Source organism: Cheilinus undulatus, linkage group 2 (genome assembly GCF_018320785.1).
Source record: "Cheilinus undulatus linkage group 2, ASM1832078v1, whole genome shotgun sequence".
Lineage (NCBI taxonomy): Eukaryota > Metazoa > Chordata > Actinopteri > Labriformes > Labridae > Cheilinus > Cheilinus undulatus.
Window position 1 is genome coordinate 6,052,371 of NC_054866.1, and position 26,090 is coordinate 6,078,460.

General features: G+C 38.3%; 2 protein-coding genes across 3 annotated transcripts in view; one reads left to right on the plus strand and one right to left on the minus strand.

Annotated features, from left to right (window-relative positions):
- megf6 (multiple EGF like domains 6) overlaps positions 1 to 5,582 on the minus strand; it is a 132,311-nt gene extending 126,729 nt beyond the window's left edge. Inside the window, 1 exon segment of the mRNA XM_041806678.1 lies at positions 5,506 to 5,582. Within this exon segment, the coding sequence (XP_041662612.1) occupies positions 5,506 to 5,582 (77 nt within the window).
- Positions 5,583 to 9,235: 3,653 nt separating this feature from the next.
- On the plus strand, positions 9,236 to 25,114 carry mffa (mitochondrial fission factor a). Of its 2 annotated transcripts, XM_041808480.1 has the most exons (8): positions 9,236 to 9,426; positions 10,075 to 10,304; positions 13,984 to 14,153; positions 15,266 to 15,354; positions 17,658 to 17,822; positions 22,510 to 22,566; positions 24,367 to 24,451; positions 24,538 to 25,114. In XM_041808480.1, exons 2-8 carry the CDS (start codon positions 10,079 to 10,081, stop codon positions 24,667 to 24,669), a joined length of 924 nt encoding a protein of 307 aa, XP_041664414.1. In that variant the 5' UTR covers positions 9,236 to 9,426; positions 10,075 to 10,078; the 3' UTR covers positions 24,670 to 25,114. The 2 variants fall into 2 exon arrangements, with proteins under 2 accessions (XP_041664414.1, XP_041664423.1); XM_041808489.1 differs by lacking the exon at positions 17,658 to 17,822.
- The last annotated feature ends 976 nt before the right edge of the window (positions 25,115 to 26,090 follow it).

The window sequence follows — 26,090 nt, forward strand, 5'->3', positions numbered from 1 at the left end:
CAGAATTCTTCAGAATTAAAAAAACAGATTAAAATAACAAATTCTGAGATCTAAGTCAAAATTCTTAGATTAAAGTTGGAATGCTTTTAAAGTCAGGATTATGAAATGAAAGTTAAAAAAAAAAATCTGAAATTAAAAAGATAAATTCTGAGATTTAAGTCAAAGTTCTGTGTCTTAGGTAAAAAAGAATTTGAAAAAAAGTAAAAAAAAAAAAAACGTTTGAGATTAAAATCAGAACCCTGAGATTATAGTCAGAATTCTGAGGTTGACATCTGAATTCTTCTATGAAAATCTAAATTTTGAGATTAACGACAGAATTCTTCAGTTAAAGTTAAAATTCCAAGATTAAAGTTATATTTGAGAGATTAAAGAAAGTATTCTGAGATTAAAAACAGATTTCTAACATGAAAGAATTCCGAGATTAAAGTTACAAAAACTGGTATTAAAATCAGAATTTTGAGATTAAAATCAGAAATCTAAGAATGAAGTAAAAAGTCTGGTATCAAAGTCAAAATTCTGGGATTAAAGTCAAAATTCTTAAATGAACGAATTCTGAGATTAATGTAAAAAATATATTATTTTGAGATTTTTTTTCAATTCAATTTTTCACTTTTTTAAAAAAATTCTGTTGTTCTTTGTCTTTAAATGAAGAAATGAAAACTGGTGCTTTTGCAGCATCCACGCTAAGCTCTTCCGCCATAACGCACCGGCCTCTTGCTGCTGCTTGTTTACGTCACGACTTCGCCGCACCCGAAAGTACTGCCCCTCGTCGCTGATTGGTCCTGTCACTTTCTAACTGGGCCCAAACGGTTCAGACGGGAGCTTTGCAAGATGGATTTGCCAGTGAGAAACAAGGAAATAAGTGTATCTGTCGTCTTTGCAAGGTTTAAGAATTCTGACTTCAATCTCAGAATTCAAAAACCAGTTGCATTTCAAAATCTGTTTTTCAGTGGCACTTTTTTTTTTCCTCTCATCCTCCATAGACAACACCACCAACTCTAAGGAACATTATAGGAGTGGTTCTCAACTGGTGGGTTAGGACCCCAAAGGTTTTGCACCAAAAAATTGCACCAAAAAGTCGATGAACCTCTGAAATGACACTGTTTAGTTCTGCTTTAATGGTACAGGCCCAAACTGCTCTGCTTTTATAAACCTGACTGGTAGAATAATATCAGAAATATGGGTCACCATTTCTCATTGAGGATTTGATGGAGGGTCCTGAGACTGGACCAGATGTACTACAGAGTTCCTGAGCATCTATCCAGCGCTTCGTCCCTCTCCCTTTTAAACATGCTGAGGTTCCTCCGTTAACAAGCTGAACTCCGTTTATTGGCGGTCTGAGCCTCCTGCAGAGAATGTGGATGCATTCCAACAATCATGACTGTACACATGTTCTACACATGTTTACACTCATCATACAAGCCTGTCAAACAATCACGAAGCTTTCTGCTTGCTGAACTGTGCTGATTGAGGTCTGAGGGGGAAAGAAAAGGTCCATGGTCTGAGGAACGACCCTACAGGTGTGTGTGATTTTATAAGAGAGGAAGAATTCTTAACATCATTTGTTTGCATGTCCCAGTGCATGCATGCAGTGATGTGTTCTCGTAAAAAAGCAGATTTTTGTTGTTACAGAAGTCCTAAATTAGATGTGTCCCATTCCTAAAACCATCTGGCTCCAATAGACAGAAGTTAACAGGAGGAAGTATTCGCTCTCTTTCATGGTGAAAATGAAGCCTGCACTCATGTCCAGTTCAGTATTTAAACTCAGAAACCTCTACAGCCGTACTACAGCTTACAGATCACAGTCACTGAGAGTAGAGAAGCAGGAGAGAGCAGAGGCAGAGATAAAGAGAAGTGTTTCTCAGCCATCAGGACTCCTGGCAAAAGGAAATCTTTTTAATTCTTCAGGACATTTCAGGTTATCATGAAAAAAAGTCAGAGTCTTCACATAAAACAATCTGATCTGTCAGTAAGTCCAAACTAACTTTAGCCACTTCTAATATCAGTATATTCACAGTGTCAAGGCTGCCTACCAAGGTCAAATTACAACCCCAATTCCAAAAAAGCTGGGACATTGTGTAAAATGTAAATAAAACCACAAGTCAATGGTTTCCAAATCTCATAAACCCAAATTTTATTCACTATAGAACATAAACAACATATCAGATGTTGAAACATTTTACCATTTCATAAAAATATCAGATCATTTTGAAATTGATGGCAGCAACATATCTCAAAAAAGTAGGGACAGGGCCATGTTTACCACTGTGTAGCATCCCGCTTCTTTTAACAACAGTCTGCAAATGTCTGTGAAGTGAGGAGACCAGCTGTTGGAGTTTAGGGAGAGAAATGTTGTTGCATTCTTGTCTGATGTAGGATTCTAGCTGCTCAACAGTCCTGTGTCTTCTTTTCTGGATTGTTTGTTTTGTTGTCTTGCTGAAGTCGAGGCCTTCCCTCAAAGAGACGCTCTGGATGGGAGCATTTGTTGCTCTAAAACCTCTACCTACTCTTCAGCTTTGAAAGTTCCTTTTTAGGTGTGTCAGCCGCCCACGCCATAGGGACTAATGCAACCCCATACCATCAGGGATGCTGGCTGTAGAACTGTGCCAAAAGAATTTCAAATTTTGATTCATCTGACCACAGAACAGTTTTCCATTTGGTCCATCTTTTGCTCATCTTTACTTCTGAGACTCTGCCTCTCTAAAATGCTCCTTTTATACCCGGGCATGTTACTGACCTGCAAGGCTGCCAATAAGGGGGGCTAAAGGGGAGAGCTGTCTGGGCCCAGCCAAATGTGGAAGTCAGGAAAATCATGGCTCATTGTAGAGTTAATCTGTGATTGCCATATTTTATATATGAGCTGAATAATAACCACTCTTATCAGAAGAACAAAATATGAACTTTATCTTTGGTGTAGTACAATTTAACTTAATTCAAAATGTAACCCCCTTTTCTTAAATGAAATTACCTTTTTATTTGATAATGTTAACAAGGTGAATGGGCAAAGCGACTAACATAAACTTAGAACAAAAAGTAAGGAAAATTGTGTTTGGTACATTATTTCTTTGTTGTAACAATGCTTCTTGGTAATAAATCTTATACCGTTGGAAAGCCTGTTTATTACCCTTTTAAATGATGCCACATTTGTAAGGAACATGCATTTGTGGGATGAGCAGCAGAGCTGAGTATGTGGGTTGCGCCCATGAAAAAAGTGCCAAATCTTCCCTGCCAATGCTGAACAGTTGATTTTGCTGTTGCTATTGACTCTTGTTTTGAGCTTCTGGTACCCCCAGCATGGGCCCTGCTACAGTGGTCAGTGGATGTCTGCTTCAACAATCGGCATGCCACGTTTGACTGATCTGGATAGGGGGCGTCGGTTGGGCAACTTTAAGCTGGTGTTCCTCAAAACCAAGTTGCGACACCGCTTGGAGTGAACCCTAGCATCATCTCCAAACTGAAGGCCAAGTTCTCTATAATGGGGAGTGTCAGAGACAGGCCGCGAAGTGGGCGTCCCAAAAAGACGACACCCCAAGAATACTGTTTTTTCACCCTGTCAGCAAGAACTCTATCCTCCAAGATGACAACACTCGCCCCCTCAGAGCGGGGTTTATCAGAGACTACCTCCAGAATTTGAGAGTGGAGAGGATGGAATGGCCTGCCAGCAGTCCTGACCTTAACCCCATTGAACACTTGTGGGATCAGTTTGGGCGTGCTGTTCGTGCCAGAGTGACCAACACAACCACGGTGGCTGACTTGCGACAAACGCTGGTTGAAGAATGGGATGCCATCCCACAGCAGTGTGTGACCAGGCTGGTGACCAGCATAAGGAGGAGGAGCCAGGCTGTTGTGGCTGTGTTTGGTTCTTCCACACGCTACTGAGGCTCCTGTTTGTTAAATGAATAAACTGTTAAATTGTCAATATGTCTTGTTTCTTCAAACTTCAATCATCCAATCCACCAAACACCAAACAAGAGTCAATGGCAGAATCAGCTGTTTGGCAATGGCAGAGAAGATTTGGCACATTTTTCATGGGCGCAACCCACATACTCAGCTCTGCTGCTCATCCAACAAATGCGTGATCCTTACAAATGTGGCATCATTTAAAAAGGTAATAAACAGGCTTTCCAACGGTATAAGATTCATTACCAAGAAGCACTGTTACAACAAAGAAATAATGTACCAAACACAAATTTTCTTACTTTTTGTTCTAAGTTTATTTTGAAAGTAATGTCAGACTCCATAGCTAAGCCATAATGTGCACAAATGTCAAGATGCCGAAAATAAAGTATAGGGAACTAAAAAAACTTTAAAGGAAAAATAATACGATAAGTAAGTAAAGAAAGGTCAAAACAGGTTACAAAAAAAGGCAAAAATTGGTCAAGAAATGCACCACAGGGTAAACAGTGAGTAAGGAAATTCTGAACAGTGGTTAAGAAGTGGCAAAATGGGTAAAAAAAAAAAAGTGCAAAACCTGGGTAAAAAAAAAAAAAAAGGGGCAGAAATGAGCAGGAAATGATGAAAAGCAGTTAAAAAGTAACTAAAAATTGGATAAAAGTAAAAAATAAATGTAGAAAAAACTTAAAAAGAAAGAGGAGCAATGGTGATGAAAAGGGTTAAAAAGTGGTGTGAATAAGTCATTTAAACACCACAACCCAATAATAGTTTGACACACTTTTCTCCTCAAAAATAAGGGAACGGTTAGCCAGGACACTAGCACCAATGCTACTGATCCAATTTAATGTTCAATTGTGAAAAAGATAACTTGAGATTTGACAACTGACCTCTGTGTTTATTTACATTTTACACCGTGCCCCAACTTTTTTGGAAATGGGGTTGTAGTTTGGATTTTTCATTGTTTTTTTCCCCCACAGTTTTGTTTTCAGTCTCAGTTTTGTTTGAATCATTTTTATTGCCAGTTTTCTTATTTGGTTTAGTTTTTATTAAATTGTTATTAGTTTTTTTGTTTGTTTGTTTGTTTGTTTTTGTTACATGTTACTCATGCTGATATTATCATGTCTCTAAAACTGACCCATTATCAGGGGGAAAAGAAAGTGCAAACATGTCCTATCCAGGCTTCTGTAATCATGTTTGTTTTTCCTTTTTCCTTGATGAATGTCCACTCAGGGCTTCTGTATAATGAAGACTTTGCAACATCCTGTTTTTTAATCCCATATTTGAGCCACCAAAGCAGCTCCACGACCCACTTTGGGTCCCGACCCACCAGCTAAGAACCACTGCTGTTAAACACATCCATCCTCAGAGGGCTGAAATGGCGACACCTAGTGGACATTTGTCAGAGTGAACCATGAGGTGACTGCAGATGAAGGCAAACGAGTTTGCAGAAACTCTTTCCGTGTTAATAGCATGCTTGATGATGTGAGATTGTGCTTCCTTTAGTCTTGATAACGGGTTCTAGAGGGAAATATTGACCTGCTTTTTTATAAATAATGAATGAGCCAGTTAATGAATATTAATATCCCAGACAATGAATATTAAAACACTTACATGCCAGGCTGCAGCTCCACAGACGATGCCATGTGCAAAGTGCAGAAAACTAAAGCCCACAGAAGATGAGGGGACATCATTTCAGCCGGTTACGGTCACGGAGAGAAGAGTGCAGTCTGCGCAGCCTCCGTGGGCTTCAAATGGAGAGCATCCTGATGATACTCCAGATCCAGGTTTAGGACATGACTGGGAAGTTTTTCCTTTCCTCGCTCCGGTATTTTCCCACATCCAGACGTGATTTACCGTGAACGGCTGAGGCAGACTGAGATTCTCGGTGTCCCACGTCAATCGCAGCCGAGTGGCTCCGGGTTCAAGCACCACCCACTGTCACCGAGGGGCCACCTCCGAGAGCCACGGCGTGAAGGACCAGGTTGAGCATGCACTTTAATAACCATATTATGTTCTATTTAGGCATTTTAGCCCTGAAACCACTTTAATGCAGTGTTAATTTTGTTGACTAAAACTATGACTAAAATATCGTCGACAGCCTTTTTTCCAAGACAAACACTAGACTAACAAAAATAGATCTGTGATAACTAAAACTGACAGAAACTAATCTAGTGTTCGTCAAGATGACGAAAACTAGACTAAAATATTATTTAGTTTTCGTCGGACATTCAAAACCTGTGATATTTCTCCACTGTGGGTAAATCTGTCTATAAATGCATCTATAGCTATTCTGCCTCTCAGCTGTAGGAAGCAGGGACCCTGGGTTTGGCAGAGAGCAGAGAACACAATAACATGATTTGGTACCAGATTTAGGCAAGAAAATAAAATAAATAAAATTTGAGGACTTTTTATGGACTAAAACTAGACTAAAATATTTTGAGTTTTCATTAACTAAGACTAAAACTAAAAGGATAGAAATGATTACAATTTGACTAAAATAAAAAAAACATTTCATTTAAAGACTGAAACCAAGATTAAAATTAAAAATAGCTGCCAAAATTAACACTGCTTTAATGTAGGATAACAGACCTCTATGGAGTAGTTAGATGTTGCCACATATTTATAAAACAAAAAAAAAGGTGATCCAATAAGAAATTTTACTAATGGAACTTTCCACGTTGTTAATAATAAAATAGGAGTTAAGTTTTAGTATTTCTGTGGTTTATATCCTTTTTTATGTTTTGTTGTGAGCCTTATTACTGCTAAAATTGATTTAGTCATTATTAATCTGTGATTTTTTTTATGTTGCAAATATAAGGTAACACTGGTGGTACCACCATTTTCTGAATACAACCTCTGATATCTCAGCCATCCTAGAAGACTCAGAACGGACCTGTCCCTGTTTTTTTCCCATATAAGTTTTATCTAGAATCAGTGTGTTGATTCCTTAGAAAAAACATTTATTATGCACACCGTTAGAAAAAAATAAATCCATTTAAAGTAAATAATTTTATTTAAATACATTTTTATTGTGTAGGTAAATACTCGTTTGATTTGTGTTTATTTTTATTACATTTTTATTTTTTGTTTATCATAAAAGGAAGAAATCATTACGACTAAAATAAAGTGGCCGGTGTCAAAAGATTTTGTGATGGCCACCAATAATGGTCTGAGGTTTAAATTTTGAATCCCAGGGTTCTTTAGAGTATGGAAGCCCAAGTCTGCCACTGAATAACAGAAAAAATATGAAAGCTAAAAATAAACAAAGAAAATTGAAATTATGAGTAAAGTAAAAATATGAGATGAAAGTCTAATATATAAGATAAAAATTTAAAAGAAATTAAATGAAAATCAAAATTCTTAGTTTTAAAAGTCCCACTTATGAGATTAAAATCGAAGTTATGGGACATTGAGTTAAAAATCTCAGATTGAAAAAATAAGATTCACAAAAATAAGTCAAAAATTTGAGAAAAAGTTAAAAATATGAGACAAACTACGAAATTATGTGATAAAGTCATTAATTGCAACAGTAAGTCATCATTATATAATATAAAGTAAAAGTTATGAGAACAAAGTTTAAATTTTGACTTATGTCCCAACTATAACTAATCTTACAGTCTGTATACTTTTAATCATAGTAATGCCTTTTTGCCTCACGATTTTTACTTTTTTATCCGTATTTCAATTTAAATGTTAACTTACTTTCATATAGTTTTCTTTTTTAAAGTGGCGTCATGAGCTTCAGGTCACTTCCTTGATTCACTGACCTTGTTACCTGCGGCCTGGAGTGCCACATGCCCTCTCTCTCCCTGGCTCTCTGGTCTCCCTCCTCCCTCTACCTGTGGGCTGCAGCACACCTGAGTGCTGTCAGCACTCAGGGTGGAGGAGGGGGAGTATTTAGAGGAGCATGCAGAGGCCGCAACAGACCTTGATTTGCAGCATCATGAAAAACAAAATCAAGCAGTAGGCAGAATTAGGTGACAAATTTTTAAGTCTTGTGATGTTCACTAATAAAACTCTTAGGTTTACACTTAGCATTTCCAAGTAATTCAATCGAAGCCCTAAAATTATTTAATAAAGTTTAATTTTGTAAGAGTCTCAATGAAATTTGTACATTCAGTATTTTTTGTCAAACTGTTGAACATTCAAGTTAGGAATATCGGAAAACATAAGGTATCAAATCACATGAGTTACATAGAACCGAGATAATCGCACATAAATAACTGGCACAAATAAGTAGAAAAACAAAAAGGTATAAATATTACAAAAGGTCAACACTAAAAATATTACAATTAATCAAATAACTTTGATTTTACAAGAGTCAAAGTTACTGTGACACAGTTAATGGTTACAGGAAATAACTCATTAGATTAGATATGCTCCTGTTTTAATTCTCTCTGGTCTATATGCTGCTAAACAGTAAACAGAGATGGAAAAAGAGCAAGAGTATTGAACTCAAGTAAAAGTAAAGTTACTCTGGTTAAAACTTACTTAAGTTAAAGTAAAAGTACTGAAAAAATGTACTCAAAGGTACAAGTACACAAAAACACCCCTCAATCACAGTAATTTGAGTAAATGCAGTTAGTTACTTTCCTCCCTGGGAGTAACTAAACTTTCGTCCAGTTTATATTTCCATACTTTGAATTCCAGGTGAAGTTTTCCCTTCAGTTAAAACTTTATTACAGATCTGAATTTCCCATCTAATGTGTTTATCAGTGATTTTTTATTTGTCAGTTTTAAGCCTCCAAGTTTTAAACAAGGAACCTCAACGTTAACTTTTTGATACTTCAAATACATCAACTTCAAAGACATCAGCTCAATTATACACAAGGGAATAGCCGTTAGTACAGAATAAAACTCCTTACGTGATGGGAAAATATTTACCATTACCATCAAACAAGTTTATAAGAAATATACCCTTCTCAATCCATCTGTTTTTGTGTAAACATTTAACAGTGACACTGCCATTTTTCCAAATTACATCTTTAAGTGAAGGCAAATTGTAACTTTAACAATATTTCCACGATAGCAGTGACCTCTGGTAAAACTTTAATATTTTTAAATCTAAATTATCCTATATTCTAATATATTATTCTATATTCTTATGTAAATGTTTTAATTTGGATTAACTGGTAATTTAGAAGCATTGTAATTACAACCAAAAAGCAACTCTAAACCACCGAGTAGTTAGAAACTTATTATGGTATTAAAATTAACGGCGACTCTGGAACAAACATTTTTGAGCGCCTTTTTTTCTTTTTGCGTTTTTAAAGTTTTTAGTATTTCGCGCCGGAATCTTTACGGTCACTTCTTCCTGAGTTTTGTGACGTCACTTCCTGTCAGCGCAGACAGAGGAAGAGGAGAGGAGTTTCCCCTCTCGTATCAACAGAAGGAGATGCCCAACTGCTACATCTTCAGTCCTACCTCTTCCCATTTATGATACTTGGAGTATTTTTAGAGGTTTTCGTCGTTCTTTGGGATTTTATTTTGTTTTCACCGGATAAAAAGCTGCCGTTAGCGAAAAACTAAAGGGTAAGAAGCCGAAGCATTGGCGCTAATGTTAGCCTGAAATGGCGCTAATGCTGTCTGTGTGACTGACCCAAACAAACAGGGTTTATTTAGCTCTGATACTGGTTACTTAACTGGACAGAGATTAATGGATTACTGCACATACTGCCGTTTGTTACCTGAAAATAAGTCATCAGTGAACCCTGTTAGCTCAACGGTTATCACTTCACTCCGTAGTCGTAGTCTTTGCTGGTTTAACAGTGAAACAGTGACACAGCTAAAGTGGAACTGTTAGACCTCCTATGTGTCCGTATAAACAGTCTAAAGACTCTTAGTTATCATTATATGAGGGAGTCACGGGGATATTTCCATGTCTGCCTCCTGCCTGCAGTCATCAGCTGAACCAATGTTTAAAGAGGATCTTTAAGAATGACCCCTGTTTTTGGTGTCTGTAATAAATTCCTGTTGTTTTGGTTTCTGTGTTAGCTTCCTCTTGTTTTGGTATCTGCAGTAGCTACCTTATTATTAGTAGTATCAGTAGGTATGCAGTATAACATGTCGTACCTGACTGAAAACAAAAATGTAACCACAGCCCATGAAAATCTGTTGTTGGCCTGTTTTTGCCCTCTGTGACCTTTTCTCTAACAATTGTCTCTGAATTGTTTTGCACAGCCAGATGAACGGAGCAGCCTTCCCCTCCCCCACGGCTGAGATGGCCGAGATGAACAGGATCCAGTACGAGCTGGAGTATACCGAAGGCATCAGCCAGAGGATGCGCATCCCAGAGATGCTCAAAGTTGCTCCTCAGACCCATGAGGATCCTAATCTGGGATCTCAGGAGGTCCCACACAGTGTCATGATGCAGGTCCCTGAGAGGATCGTGGTGGCAGGCCAGTATTCAGGTCAGTTAGGCTGCTAGCCTGTAATTCTCTAAATGCTGGTGTGAATTGCCGGTTCACAAAGGCGACAGGGCTAAACGATTTTGGAAATTAATCAAATTGCGATGTTTTTTCTCCAATATTGTGATTGCGATTTGATATGCGATTATTCATTAACTTTCTTTTATTCCTAAAAAAAAGGGCTGAAAAGTTCTTTGAAAATATCTAAAACTGATTATTTTGAATCGTATTGCAAATCAGATGTGAATTGTTGCATTGAAGGGTTTTTGTCATTCCCATCTTTAAAAAGACAAAAGAACAAAAATGATGGTAGGATTTTTTAATAGACTTTTCTGAAAAAATGGCACTTGAATGATTGAATGATTGCACGATATGACATGCATAGCATCTCTGCTGCAAAAAAAGATTGAATCTGCTATTTTGACACAAATTTCAGGTCAAAGAAATATTGCACATTCTGCGATTTGAAATCTGCAGCGGGCCGTATTGCCATTTAATCTAATTTTCAATTAATTGCTTAGCCCTAATAGGTGACTGATTCTCTTATAACACAGACCCAACAGTCACGATTTATGTGCTCATCCAGTATGAGTTAAATTCGGATCGACTGAGAACAAACCTGGACCAGGTACAATATTTGGCATTGATATTTTTTGGCTCAAACTAGCACCTTACTACCGGTCAGATAAAAAATGATAAAACTGTATACACTGTCCCCACTGATTAATCCCTCTTCCACATTATTCCACCACCAAACAAAGCTCGAAAGTAACATAAAGCCAGAGTTTGCTTGCTCTATTGATACCTACTTTTTCATCTAAGAAGTTGGATTACATAGCAGAATGACTGACATACTAGTATAGAGTAGAGAGATAAGCCACATCAGTACTGCAAGAACTAAAGCTAGTAGATGAGCTCAACTACTGCATTATAGCAAGCAGATGAACTCATCTACCATTTTAAAGCTAGTACATGAGCCCATATTATAGCTAGCAGATGATCTCAACCACTATAATATACCTAATAGATACGGTCAACTACCGTATTATAGCTTGTAGATCAGCTCAGCTATCAGATATTTAGCTGGTGATTGAGCTTAACTAGCATATTATAGCTGGTAAATGAGTTCATCTACCATATTATAACTAGACAATGAGCTCAACTACCGTATTATAGCTAGTATATGATTTCAGTTACTGTATCATAGCTAGTAGATGAGCTCCACTATTGTTAAATAGCTAATAGATGTGCTTAACTACCGTAGTAAAGTTGATCTCAACTACTGTTTTATAGCTAGCAGATGATGTCAGTTCCTGTTTTTAGCTAATAGAAGAGCTAAACTACCATTGCATAGCTAGTGGACAAGCTCCACTACTGATTTATAGCTATTAGAGCAGTAAGTGCTCTCATTACTTCACATAAAGTTGCATTTATGTTAGTAAAAGTTAACTTAATAACCTGACACACCATATAGACTGTTTCATAAACCATATCATGGGTGATATTTCCTAATCATCCAGGAAACCTCACATGCAAAGTGTTTGTAAAGGGCAGGAGTTTAAAAAAATTCTGAGTACCAGGCATGCACAGCTCGGAGAGACAGGCACTGTAGCAGGTTAAGAATGGCAGAGGTTGTTGTTGAATAAACGGTCAGTGCTGGTAGTTGGCTGAGGCTTTCGGTGTGGTTCTTCGCTCTTTATTTGAAAAAAAGAATGTGGCCCAGTTCCAATAATACTGCTGCTATACTAAAGCTACATCTGAGCTCCACCAGCGGCAGCCATTTCAATGGGCCTTCAGTACATCTAAACCCTGCCTATAGCTGGCTACTACCTTGTTCTCCTCAAATGATAGATCTGCCTGATGACAGACATGGATTCTGGACAATCAGTCGGCTTTGTAAGGTTATCAATTTAGTGAGTCTGAACTGATTAACTAAACAGGATGAAGATAAGAGAGTATTTACTTATCAGTTGTCATGTCCCCCCTTGCATGACAAATAGTCAGACTAAAATTCAGCCCAACTTTAAAAAAAAGTTGTACAACTCGATAACCTGCTCAGCCTGTAATCACAAAGTCTGGTTGTAGTTATTATTCTGAATTAGAGGCTGTGTTTACTGGTCAAAGTTTTTGATTAGAAACTTATCAACAGAGCCTGTCAGCTGTTTTAACCGTTACGATACTAGATATGGTTCTATCAGTGGCTCCGGACTTTGTCCAGTTTATTACTTAATGCTGATTGTTTCAACACAGGTTTAAGATTATTATCCTACGGGCATATCAGATACATGAAGAGATCGAGGAGTGGGTCACAATTTTTTTTCTTTAGGACCCCTATTTGCATCTAAGATTAGCTGCTCCTTGTATAAACTAATTTATTTGTTTTGTGTTTATCATGGTTTTAATGAATTAAGCTCATGAATTTAATGTAGACATTTTCTTTTGGGATCCCAGACCAAAAACTTAGGGGACCAATGAGCTAGAGCATAGATTTTGTAAAATTTTCTGTTATTTGACTGTATGTTGTGGGGCTGTTCCGATTCTGATACCAGTTATCAGAATATCCGATACTGCTTAAAATGAAGGTATTGGTATTTTTGGTTTATGCACCGATCCGATACCGTTTGGTTTAGCTTTATATTTAGCTTTGTTTAGCCATGCTAACTGTTAGTGCTATAAAACGGAAATCAATTCTTCTTCTCTGCCGGAAAGCACGTCATGCATGGGCTACTGTTTTAGAGCAGCGAAGAAAAAGCAAAGGACCCAGCGCAGTAGCAAAGAATAGTGTCTGTGTGACAGTTTTTCTCTGAATGTGATCGTTGAAATGCCTTCCAGACCAGCGCAGTCTTAAACAACAAGAAGTGACACAGTTTATCAAAAGTTAAATAACTTTTGAACTATAAATTGTTGCCTCTTACTTTGTTTTTCTCTTGAAGCTTTCGTTGTGCTTTCCCACTGACGCTATTGATGCCTTTGAATACCCAGCATTTTCAGCGTTTTTAATTATTAGATCCACACCAGTAAACATGACATTGAACGACTTTTTAAATCTATTTTAATCGAATTATGATCATTTATTACTGCTAGCTTGAATGCTAACTGCCATATTATGCACTCTCTGTGAGGGTCTGTCAGTCAGACTCTCACCAGCACCAAAGTCCCTTCTTTCCACTTGTAATTTTATGGAAAATAATTCACTTTTTGTGTTTTGTTTTTTTTTGTAGTAAAAAAAAACATTTTTCAAATAATCAAACCGGCATTTAAAGAGTTAAATATTGAAAATTATTGAATGTTTAGTAGTTTTGAGCAGGTTTGAAGTTGTTTAAGAGATTTATGAAAAAAAGTAGAAAAAAATTGATGTATGGTGATCAAATAGCATTTTTTTTTACATGTACATTTTTGCCTCAAAGTTGTCCAGAGGGTACAAAATTCACTGAGAGAGTATGAATGACGTTTAAGAGTAAAACATGTTGGATTTCAAAAATTTAACTAGAAAGAAAAGTTCCTGTAAAAATTCATGCCACAAGCTGTAAAACTGACAAAATGATAACAAATTAAAAAAAAAAAAAAAAGTTGAGAAAAATGGCCAAAAATGCCTGAGGAGGACATAAGGGCTAGATCTAGCTTAGGATAGCTATGACCTGGATGAGTGAGAGCCCACACTATGCTTACATTTCTTTGACAGGAGACAGTACTGACCCCCAGTTCCCAAGACCCAGAGACCTGGACCTCATCCAGTCAACACCCCTGGAGAACCTGTCGCTGAAGACACCACCCAGAGTCCTCACCCTCAGTGAGCGGCCCTTGGATTTCATGGAAGAGGAGCAGAGGGCAGCTCAAGACAACGAGGAGGGGGTGAGTGATGAAGTGGCGTCTGTCCGTTGTGAAGGTCAAACTACAGTGTTATGTAAAGGTATTTGTCCCCTTGTCATCGTAAGTGATTAACTGTGATTGACCACACTTTTTGGAAAGCCGAGTCTCTAGCCACACCCAGGCCTGATTATTCCCTTAAATAGAACCTGTCTTACAAAAGGAAGTAGGCTAAAAGATCTCAAAAAGCAACACATCATGGCGCCATCTAAAGAAATTCGAGAACAAATGAGAGTCAAAGTCACCGACATCTATCAGTCCAGAAATGGTTACAAAGCCATTTCTGAGGCTTTAAGACCCCAGCAAACCAGTGTGAGAGCCATTACCCACAAATGGCGAAAACTTGAAACAGTGATGAACTTTCCTAGGAGTGGCTGACCTACAAAAGTAACTCCAAGAGTGTATCAACAACAGGTCACAAAAGAACCCCAAACAACTGCAAAGAAGAGTGAGACAAAATTCCTCTACAGCAGTGAAAGACTCATTACCAGTTTTAGCAAACGCTTGCAGTTGTTGCAACCGAGGGTGGAACAACCAGATAGTAGGGTTAGGGTTCAGGATTTTGTATTTACTCAGGTTATTTTTGTCTGATATTAAAATTTGTCTGATGATCTGAGACATTAAGTGTGACAAATATGCAAAAAGTTAAGAAATCAGGAATAGGACAACCACTTTTTTACAATTCTGTAGATGTGATAATTGTTTTGATCTGTAGTGGATTGAACACTAAACAAAGACAGAAAAACAACAATAAAAATGTGACATCTTTTTTAATGAGGAACATCCCCTGTTTTGAAATTATGAAATTAATTCAACAAAAAAAATCACATTAAATAGGATCCATAGATCATATTTAAATCATGTAAAGTGCGAGGCCAGATAGTTGTTAGAGAACAGCAGGTAAATGGGTTATTCCTGTTAAATCAACTAAATCGGAGTATGGATAATGTGAAGTGTCTTCCTTGTGTGACTGCATGCACTAAAGAGTGATGAATAAAAAAACCTTTACAATCCTTTTGAAGGCATCACAGTACATCTTGTTATTGTCTACCAGAAAATAATGCCCTAACCACATCACTTCTTATCATTCCTCTTAGTTACGACCACAGGGACGATTACGGCGGGAACGCTCAGCCAGTGAGAACACTGCTCGTCAAAACAGTCAGCTGATGCGTAATGATTCGGGGTGAGTATTGACGCGCCAGTCTCTCCTTCAAAACAGCTCCATTTTGTCTCCTAAATTCATGCACTCGCACGTTGCATCTTTCTTGTGGCTCCTTATTTGCCTTCAACCTTTTGTCTCTGTGACGCCGCTGCTGTGTTCTCTGTCGCATTGTGAGCCATTTTGTTGCTTTCGATGCTAAATGACTAACATTTCTTTGTTAAACAATTTTAGGATTACTAGTAAAATAAATTTAAGATATGAAAATATTCAGAGCCTGTTTACATTTGCCTTAACATCAGTTTTGGACTTTCAGATACCACATTAGAAGGTCAGTTCGTTCATATTATCTGCAGTGAAAACCTGATATCAGAACTCACTGTTCCTCCTCGTATTCAAACAACACCCTATGCATCATTTCTGTGGTTCTCTTACAATCCCTGCATGGTGTGTGCAGTAAAGCTGCTGCTGCAAGAGTGAATGGGAGGCGATTAGCCATGAGCTAAGAGGCTAGCAGCGCCTCTTTAACAGCTTTTCTCCCTTGTGTTATCATAAATATGCTTTTTGAGGACGCCTAGATACTAAATCTTGTGGCGTACTGGTGAGATTGAAATGACAATTGCGGATCTAGACTAGCCTGCATACAAAAGGCAAGAATGGAATGTTGTATGCTCTTTGATGACATTTTCTTTATAAAACCATTAAAAACATCAAAGGCAGAGGATGGAATTTTCACAAAGTTGGCAGATTTTTTTCCCTCCTTTTTGCCAAATAGTTGGCCATAGTTTTTCCGCCTGCTCTTCCTGCTGTTTTCTCATGTGTTGTTCATAGAGGAGCCAGTTCTAATGTGTTCACACCAGACACGAGTGATTGCCTGTCTGAAATATCAGGAGTGTACCTGCCTTATTTTTAAAAAAAAAAATGAATAATTGTCTCCACTAGTGCAGCAAATCGCATGTAAGCGAGTACCCACGAGATTTGAAAGCCGGCATCTTGTCAGTTGTCAACAAACATGGCTGAGCTTGACAACATTCAGAGGATTTCTGCTTTGAATCTGCAGTGACTTACCAGGCAATCTGACCTCCTGACTCCCTTTCCTTCTAGAGAGCTCCTGTTTATCCTGTTGGTAAAGCAGTCATGTTATGTTGTAAAGCTCGGGGTAGCTACAGACAGACTCCACAAGTTTTTCCTCCTCCCCTCCAGACTGTTCTTTGGAGATTATCAAATATGTCAACAGAGGATCACCATGCTGATTTGCCACCGAACTGGGAGAGAATCACTTGAGTTCAGATTTTTCGACACCTGCAAATAAATCGAAGCTGTGTTGAATGAGGCACAAATTCTCATTTCTCACTCAAATGGCACGATTCCCTGCCTAAGGCAAACTCTAGGGTACCCACATCTTTACATTGACTTCACATGTTATTAACTCATGTGAATGATTTTGCTCGTATCTGGTGTGAACACAACATTAGAGTCGGCCCTTTTAAGCCTAGTTCAGACCAAAGACTCTCAACACAACAAGACCATTTTAGAAATAGCTTGTGACGATCACAGCTGTATGAACTGAACCGTTTCTGCTTAAATCAGGCTGTCTGATTGTGTTGCCTGAGATTATTTTCTGGAAAAATTCCAGGGGTGCCAATACTTTCGTCATGACTGTAGATATTAAATCATTTTCAGTACACACTTTGATATGTAAAAACATGAAGGATCACCGTTAGCATCTGATTGTCCAAATGGATGTTAATCTGTTTAATTGGCCTGTTAAGCATAAGGTCCCTCAGATCACATTCCCCAATCAGCAACCCTGTTTGAAGCATAATATAAAATTTTAAGACATAATTTAGAGGAGCTTTTGATGCAGAGTCATTATGAAATTATGATACACTTAACATATTTGTTAATGCATGGTCCCAGTCTGATTTATTCCAAGAAAGAAGGATGAATCAGACTGGGAAAGCAAATAAAGAAAAAGCTTCTTTGTGATCATCATCGCCTTCACTGCATGTCATAGCAATATTTACAAGATGACCAACTAGTTTAAAGCTTTTAGGATTATTGGCTTGTTCATTTCTTAAGTTCAGTTTTTTAATGTATTTTATAGGTCCAACAATAGTCTTGTGTTATAAATGATTGGCAAGTTTAAATCTTTACCACCATTAAAATTGTCCTTGTTCTTGCCTTCACCAAGTTTTGATTTCTAACAAATATCAAATTGGAGGACAGTTCCTTTTCCTTATTTCTCTCCCTCCCCTTCCCTTTCTTTCCTCTTCTCTGCCCTTTTTCCTCTAAATTGGCTGCTCTATGCGGCGGGCGCTGAACAGTGCGACCCCGTCCCCCTCAGCCACTGTCCAACCCTGCCCCCCTCTCACCGTGACCGAAGAAGAACACAACCTGTACAGCGCTAGCGGCGTTCTTTCTTTCATCCAGTCCACCACTCGTCGGGCCTACCAGCAGGTCCTGGAGGTCTTGGATGAGAACCCTCGCAGGTGACCTTGCAACCGTCTGGCTGTTGTTTTGCCTAAATTTTTTGCGGCCTAGGTATTGGTCAGAGAGAGCAGGAAGTGCCACAGAGCTGTGGTTCTCCAAAGTCACACTAGGAATATACCACACCATTTTAGGGAAGTGATTGGTGTTTCTCTAAAGTTTGGTGGCCCTTAGTCATGTTGGAGAAGGTTGGAGTGTTTGTGCGGTGTGCTATGGCAATATTTAACCATTTTCTAACTTTACAATAACAATATTAACACAGCGTCTATTAACGGGACTGAATAATGCTGCTGTTTGGCTTTCTAAGCTTTCAGATCCCTGGCAGGCCAAAACTTTTGCTGTTATTAAGCTCTAGTTCCAGAAGTGAAACCAGTCAAAGACCGTGTTCCCACGACGGCCTTGTTCCGGTGACAGCCTCTAACCCAGGAGGGAAGCTCAAATGTGGTTATTGTTTTGTGCTATTATATTCTTAATAGGCAGTATTAGCATTAGGCAAAGATAGGAAGTTGCCTGGTGCTCCAAGGGATCACAAAATACAGTCATGATACTAAACTATAGTCTAGTCATTATAAAATCAAATATCATGCATGTGTCTAAAATTGCTTTAAGCAATTAAGATGTGTGTTTCAACATAAGTAAGGGTCAAAGACTGAATAAAATAGAATCAAATTAGATTTTGATTATCCTTAAAGGTCCCTGTGGAGGACCCTTAAAAAAAGTCCAGTCCCCTTAAAAAAAGCCCCAAAATGTCTTTATATCAAACTAAGGGTAGTTAGGTAGAACCCTATGTACACGCTGAACCAATGACATGGTCGATTACTGTGAGGTCAAATGGTATGGTTTGTTCTCTGGATTTTCAGTATTTGTTGTCTTTGTAGTTAATTTTTGATCAAGAATCAATAAAAATCTGAGAGAACATCAAAGTTTCGAAACAATTGCGAATATAACTGAAAGACATGATTAAGTGTTTTAGTGTATTTTTTCCCTCTTAAAGTAGACCATTGTGTTGCAACTGTGATTTTGACTTCCCACGAAAAAAAAACAAAAACAGATAATCGAAGATAATCAGTTGGCCTCAATCACAGGTTTTTGTAACGTGTGGTGAACAGAGCGTATGTGCCATCCCTTTAAAGCACAGCGAGTTCTCACAGCGTTGTTCTTGAACGCACCAAATGTTGATATTTTGGTTTAACAGTGAATTAAGCTTTTCAAGTTACCATGTACCAGTTTTAATTGTGGCAGCTATTTTTAATTTTATTCTTAGGCTTTAAATGAAATGCATTTTAGTTTTAGTCACATTTTGGTCATTTCTGTCTTTTTAGTTTTAGTCTAGTTTTAGTCCATAAAAAGTCCTCACATTGTAGTCTTTACTTTTAGTCCAAGCACTTATTTTCTTGCCTAAATTTTGGTACCAAATGCACTCTGCCAAACCTGGGGTCCCTGCTTTCTACAGCTGAGAGGCAGAAAAGCTACAGCTGCGTTGTTTTTGACAGACTTACCCACAGTGGAGAAATCTCACAAATTTTGAATGTCCGACAAAAACTACATTACATTTTAGTCTAGTGTTAGTCATTTTGATGAAAACTAAACTCAGTTTTTGTCAGTTTTAGTCATCAAAGATCTATTTTTGTTAGTCTTAGGCTGTGTCCAAAACCACTTACTCATTCCCTACTCCCTATCCACTCTATAGTGAGCAGCATAGTGGACTATATCTTGGACTCAACTGCAAAACGCAAAAATGATTTCGGACATTACTCCGGCTGCGTGTAATGACATCATTGGCATCCCACAATTGACCTATGGCTAAGCCACGCCCCCTCCACTCACTCAGACAAACAATGAACATTCAGTGACAGACACTATTGCAGTTGTCACAGTAGGAGACATTTCACAGGAGGCCATTGATGATTTTTGGAGACAGAAAGATCACATATCATCTAGAAGTCACCACAAGGGTCTAAACTACACATTGGAGGGATATATTAATCATTTTATTGTCAAGAAGGTCGATAAAAAGCTTCAGTTACAAGCCAAAATTTACAGGTCCCAGTGCAAACCTGATAAACCGCATCTCATTGCCATCACAATCTCAGACCACAAGATAGAGGATCAGCGTCAAACTGCCACTGAAGTTAAGGTTTTTGGCTCAGAATATGAGAAAAATATAACGGCCTTTTTACCATCTTTACCAAGAGTGTCTCTCTGTTAACTTGTTGCTACAGTATTTACATTGAATCATTCAGCATAACGTTCGCCAGCCTTTGTTATCTTGGCTATTACAGATAAGTTAATGAAGCTAAGCTCCAGAAGTTAAATTTAGTTTAACTAGAGCCCTTTGGACAACAGCTAACAATGATGTACGATCACCAAAGTACAAAAACTAGAACAAAAAATGCCAACGAACTCCCAACAAACAACGTGACACAACGAACAATGCAGCTGGGAGCTAACGTTAGGCTAATGTTAGGCTAACTTTAGCTAACGTTAGAGAAGTTAAAGGTAACTTTATATTTCTTTCCAGCAAAGTGACAATATGCTGCCTCAAATACGATGTTGGCTTACCTTAGAGCAGATGTTAATTTTATCCACGTTGAGTTGATGTTGTGGTCTACTGCAAAACTTTTATCCAAAGAAGACACTTTTCTCAGTTTAGATGTGGCTTAGGAAAGGGTAAAACATACACTCCATCACCCAGCCTCTCAGGATACCTTGTGTTGGAGTTGCATGTACCTCATGAACACCATTTGACCATTTTTAAACTTAAAATCTCAAAAAAAAACTCATAAAACCAGATGAAAACTGACTTTCTCCTATTCATTTCAATGGATGCCCAGGCAGCTGATGTCCGAGTGTATTGGAGTGGTATACGCACTGTGATTGGCTCATCTCGTTTGAGGGCGGGACTTAGCCATAGGTCAATTTAAATGTTTAGCAACAACAACTCGTAGATTTCCATGACAACAGCTGAGGATCGAAATAAACGGTAGAATTTCACTGAAAATTGATTCTGAAGTTAACGTATTTTCACAAGAAAAATCAAAGTTACTAATAAAAAGTTTTGTGTCTTTAGTAATAAAATAATATACATTTTGTGTGTATTATCACTTATTTTTGCATAAAAATGATGGTCTCATGTCTTGTAATCCTTATGGGGGCGAAGTTACTCTGTTATGAATCCTTAATATTTTTATTGCACATTAAATACTTTGGTCAAAGCCAACAAACAAAATAAAGCATTTAAAAGTTTTTATATGTGTTCCTGTGCTCCTCTCGTTCGTCCATCATGTTTGAGAGCAGCAACCGCGATGCATGATGGTAAATATTGCTGGGCTAGTGACCATCAGCTGTTCACTTTTTCACAATGCATTGTGGGATAGAATGAGTGTACTATAAAGTGAATAACAATGCTCACGCAGAAATCGGACACCACTAGAAAATGGCGCATCACTACATGTGTGCTATATAGTTCTATATAGTGTACTATATACTACTACTACATATAGTGTATTAATAGTACTATATAGTGAATAGGGAGTGATTTGGGACACAGCCAGAGTCTAATTTCTGTCATGGAAATAAAGGCTGTCGATGAACATTTTTAGTCATAGTTTTAGTCAACAAAATGAACCCTGGCATGTTCTTCCTGAATGCTTTTCAAAGTAAAAGCACAATCTCTTTTTGGATGACAAGACAGCTCACATTTTCAATGTTATTATTCTGAAGTTGTTTCGGGGGGTTAGTTTGTTAATTTATTCACTTTTTAAAGTTGATGTTAAATTTTACATCTTATGTTTAAATATTTATAGTGACAGCCCTCTACAGGTTGGCACCGTCTTCTTAAACTGAATTACATTTATAATTTCCCCCCTGGCTGATCTGGTGCTTTGTTACGTACGTGACACCCTCTGTCACCCCTTCAGAACTCAACAGTTACCGCCCACTTTTCTACAACTGTTACCTTCACTAGTGGCAGCCCACAGCTAAAATTCATACACCAATCAGAGACATTGCTGATAGACTCTAGGATTGTTGGTAATGTAGTGCTGTAAGCTGAAATCATGGTTTTTCACTCTGGTAGCTCGTGGTCAGTCTACCCTGAATGGTTCTGACATTATGGCTAATAAATCTAAAAAGCAGCACAGACTGAATGAAGTTGTGGCTGATAAGGGACAGTAGGAAGGAGGGAGTGGGTGTGTCTTATCCCTGATCTCTCACAGCCTTTAGGACATCATAGACATTAAAGAGGTGTGGTGCCAAAAAGACATTTCTTTGATTTAGTTTAGATGAACCTCAGCGGGGAATGCTGGACTTTAGTTACTCTTTAAAATCACACTCTGACACTTGTAGTTCATAGAGGGTTTTTGCCCTTTTTCATTTTTTTTAATTTCACCTTTTTAAATGTAAAAACATTGTTTTCTTCATATCTGTACAATAACATGAACCACCACTGAACGGTTATGACAAACAGCCTGTAAACAGTAGCCCTATCTCAGAACACACTGTCCCGGAAACATGTCCGCCGTGGGAATACAACCAGTGATTGGCCAGTTGATTTCCAGGATAACAGAAAAGACGAGTTATGCTAAAACTTGCGATGTGTGTGCGCATATGCAACACTGTGCCATATACGTTTCTCTATATGTCTTATTTTTTCCCTCTCCCACCCCTGTTTCTCCCCCACCTCTGTAGCAAACCATCACTGCGAGGGGGGTCGGCATCAAGCTCCAACCCCCTGCATGAAACCAGGTAACCTCACCTGGCTATCTTCATTCTGATCCTTTGTCCTTTTCCTTGTCTTTTTCTTTCTTCCATTCTCACTTTGGGTCTGAATTTAAGGTCATGTTGTATTGAAAACTGCTTTTTAAGTTATGTTGTTGTTGTAAAGTCAGCCCATGGTGCTTTTCCACTGTGTGGTATTGTCTCAACTTCTCACCACTCTTTCATTTTTTGGTCAGTGTTGTTTATTTTTGCAATTGTACCTGATAACCTGACGTTACAGTCACATCTCCATGGGATATAAATTATTTCACTTTCATCTGGGCATCACTCCATAGATGATGTTATAACAGGACCTTAGAAATGAAAGTCAGGGAGAGAGATTGGACCAACGTTCACATTCATCATATGGGCTAATCAGAGAAACAGCTGTTGTTCATCTAAACCACACCTGTACCTACCACCTCTATCTCCTCAAATGATTTACAGATTGGTCCCATCATTCATCAGTTCGAGTCTTTGCAAGATGGATCTGCACGATAACACACATGGGATCTATATAATATTTATAATCTATATACATCTGATCTGATCTATATAATCCAGCGTAGTCGTGATCGAGGTACAGCTTTTGGGGCCACTGAGTGAGCTGTGTTGTTACTAAATGTGATGCCCAGACACTGCAGACCACTGATTTGTCAGAGTATTGTCAGTAGGAGTGTCATGATTAGGGTTTCTTCCTTGGTGTGTACTGTTGAACAACTCTCCATACTCCTGTGCTTTTGAGAAGGGGATGAACAATTTCATCAGTGTAATACAAATGTAGGCAAATATTCTGTAAATGTTTAAAACCATATATTGACTAAGTATCAGCCTATATCGGCTGTTTATATTGGCCTGTATCAGCTGTAAATATCAGCCTTTATGGCTATAAATATTGGCCTGTATTAACTGTAAATATCAGCCTATTTCAGCTGTAAATATCTGCATGTATCTGCTGTAAATATCATCTTTTATCAGCTGTAAATGTTGGCCTTTACTTACTGAAAAATACAGGCCTATAATTCATGTTAAATATTCGCTTATATCAGCTTTATATATCAGACTATGTAGGCTGTAAATATCGGCACTTACAAGATGTAAGTATAGCCTTTTGCTGGCTGTAACTTTCAGCTTTTGTCTGGCTGTAAATATCTGGCTATAAATTCAGGCCTATATTGACTGTGAAATATGGTCCTTAATCAGCTTTATTTATCTGCCTGATCAGCTGCAAATATCCTCCTTAGCTGTATTGGTGTTTACTAGATGTTAATATCTGCCTTTACTTACTGTAAATATTGGCCAAATGTCAGAATAAGTTTGTGAAGTCTTCTTAAGTCTTATAACTTTGATTTGTGTTTTAAGGACTGAGGTTTTAGGTCTGAACTACATGTAAATATCGGTACCGGCTAGTATGAATTTGAAAATATCGGCATATCAGTCATTGGTATTTTGGCTCACTACTTCCAACCATCTCTGGTTAAAACTCGTCGCCTTGTGATGTGTGTGCACAAATAGCCACAGACTGAGAACAAGGTCCAGTCACCTCTGTGGTCTCCATTGTTGTTGTTTTGGCCGTCACTGTAGTTTCGTGCAGCTGTACTATATCGTCCCTGCTCATGTTGGGGAGGAACTGTTAAAGTTTGTACTTTAATGGAGAAGGAAGTGTCTGAGTCACGCCGGGCTGGCAAAATGGAAAAGCAGCAATGTGAACCTGAACTGAATTATTTCAATGATAAAATGGAAGTATTTGTGTTGAGTTTTTCTAAAAACCACCATTGTCTCTTCCAGACTTGCCCTGTCATCGTATGAAGCCTCAATGGACGGAGGATCAGATGATATGACCGTTGTGGATGCAACAACGCTTCGCCGCCAGGTAAGGTCCTAATAAATCCTCCATCTTCATCCTGCAGTTTGTCTTTAAATCTCTCAGACTGAAAATCCTTTCTTTTTTACTTCCAGCTCATCAAATTAAACCGGAGACTCCAACATCTGGAAGAAGAGAACAAGGAGCGAGCCAAGCGGGAGATGATCCTGTACTCTGTCACTGTAGCTTTCTGGCTGGTCAACACCTGGGTGTGGTTACGGCGTTAGAGCCGGCGTTGGAGCCGGTGTGTATTTCTGCCGTCACCCATGACAGAGGAACATACTATACCCCTTATTTTATGTGTCAAATGTTAGCTTTGCGCTGCACTCAGTCCCTGTGCAAGGTAGACGTCGACACGAATGCACTAGTCTGTTTGGCACAGGGCTGATCTTCTGATTTTGGTTTATTTAAAAACATGTACAGTTTTATTTTTTTACTCTTTTTTGTCCTGTCTCATGTTTTCATGTTTTGGATTCATTGGAAATCTTCCTGCTCATAGCTAAGCATGACCTGTTGTAAATATTAGCTCCTTTCACTCCACAGATACAGTAGAGCATAGTTCACCAGTGAAGGAACGAGGCACTGAAATATGGAGACCAAACATGTTGAATATTTATTGTGGAGAGGCTGAAGCTGGGAAATGTAAATCATTTAGTAAATCTATACATATTACATGGTGTCCTGTAGTTTTTTATTGCATAAAATGTTATTTACACACCTGTATAGTTTTGCTTTTATGTTGGGAACAAACCTCGTATGAACCTGAAGTCATTCTGTCTGTTTACTGAGATATTTTCTAGATTTCCCCTTAGATTTCTAAGTGTATGATGAGGCCCTCTGGTGGGCCCTAGGAGTACTGCAGTTAGGTCATGTGAGGTCATTTATAGATCATCCAGAAAGTATTCAGACCATCTTTAACTTTTTCAGGTTTAGATTGTTGCAGTCTAATGCTACAATCATTTAAATTCATTTTTTCTCATCAATCTACACTCAAAATTAGATTATAAGTGTTCAGACCCTTTGCAAAAACACTTGAAATTTAGCTTAGGTTCCTTCCATTCCTCTGGATCTTTGCTGAGATGTTTTGACACCTTGATTTGAGTCCACTTGTGGTTCATAAAATTGATTTGACATGAATCAGAAAGAGACATACCTCTCTATAGAAGGCCTCACAGCTTACAATGCATATCAGAGCAAAAACCAAGCCATGAGGTCAAAGGAACTGCCTGCAGAGGTCAGAGACAGGATTAAAGGTTCACCAGAGTACAGTGGCCTCCATAACTCAGAAATGGAAGAAGTCTGACACAACCAGGACTCTTCTAAGAGCTAGTTGCCCTGGCCAAACTGAGCAATTGGGGGAGAGGGGCCTTACTTAGAGAGGTGACCAAGAACCTACGGTCACTCTGACTGAGCTCCAGAGATCCTCTGTGGAGATGGAGAGGTTTCAGAAGGACAACAATCACTGCAGCCCTCCATCGCTCTGGGCTTTATGGCACGGTGGCTAGTTTGGAGACTCTTCTCCAAGCAAAACACATGGGTTTTTTTGCAAACTGTTTGCAGACCTTTATGTGTTTTGCATTGAAGAGAAGCTTCTGTCCTGCCACTCTGCCATAAAGCCCAGATTAGTGAAGGGCTGAGAAAAAATTCA

What these genes read in the sequence shown, in the direction of transcription:
- mffa (XM_041808480.1), top strand. Translation starts at nt 10,079, where the DNA reads ATGAACGGAGCAGCCTTCCCCTCCCCCACGGCTGAGATGGCCGAGATG. An exon ending in CTCAAGACAACGAGGAGGGG is followed by an intron (nt 14,154 to 15,265) that starts GTGAGTGATGAA and finishes CATTCCTCTTAG; the next exon opens with TTACGACCACAGGGACGATT. An exon ending in AACCCCCTGCATGAAACCAG is followed by an intron (nt 22,567 to 24,366) that starts GTAACCTCACCT and finishes TGTCTCTTCCAG; the next exon opens with ACTTGCCCTGTCATCGTATG.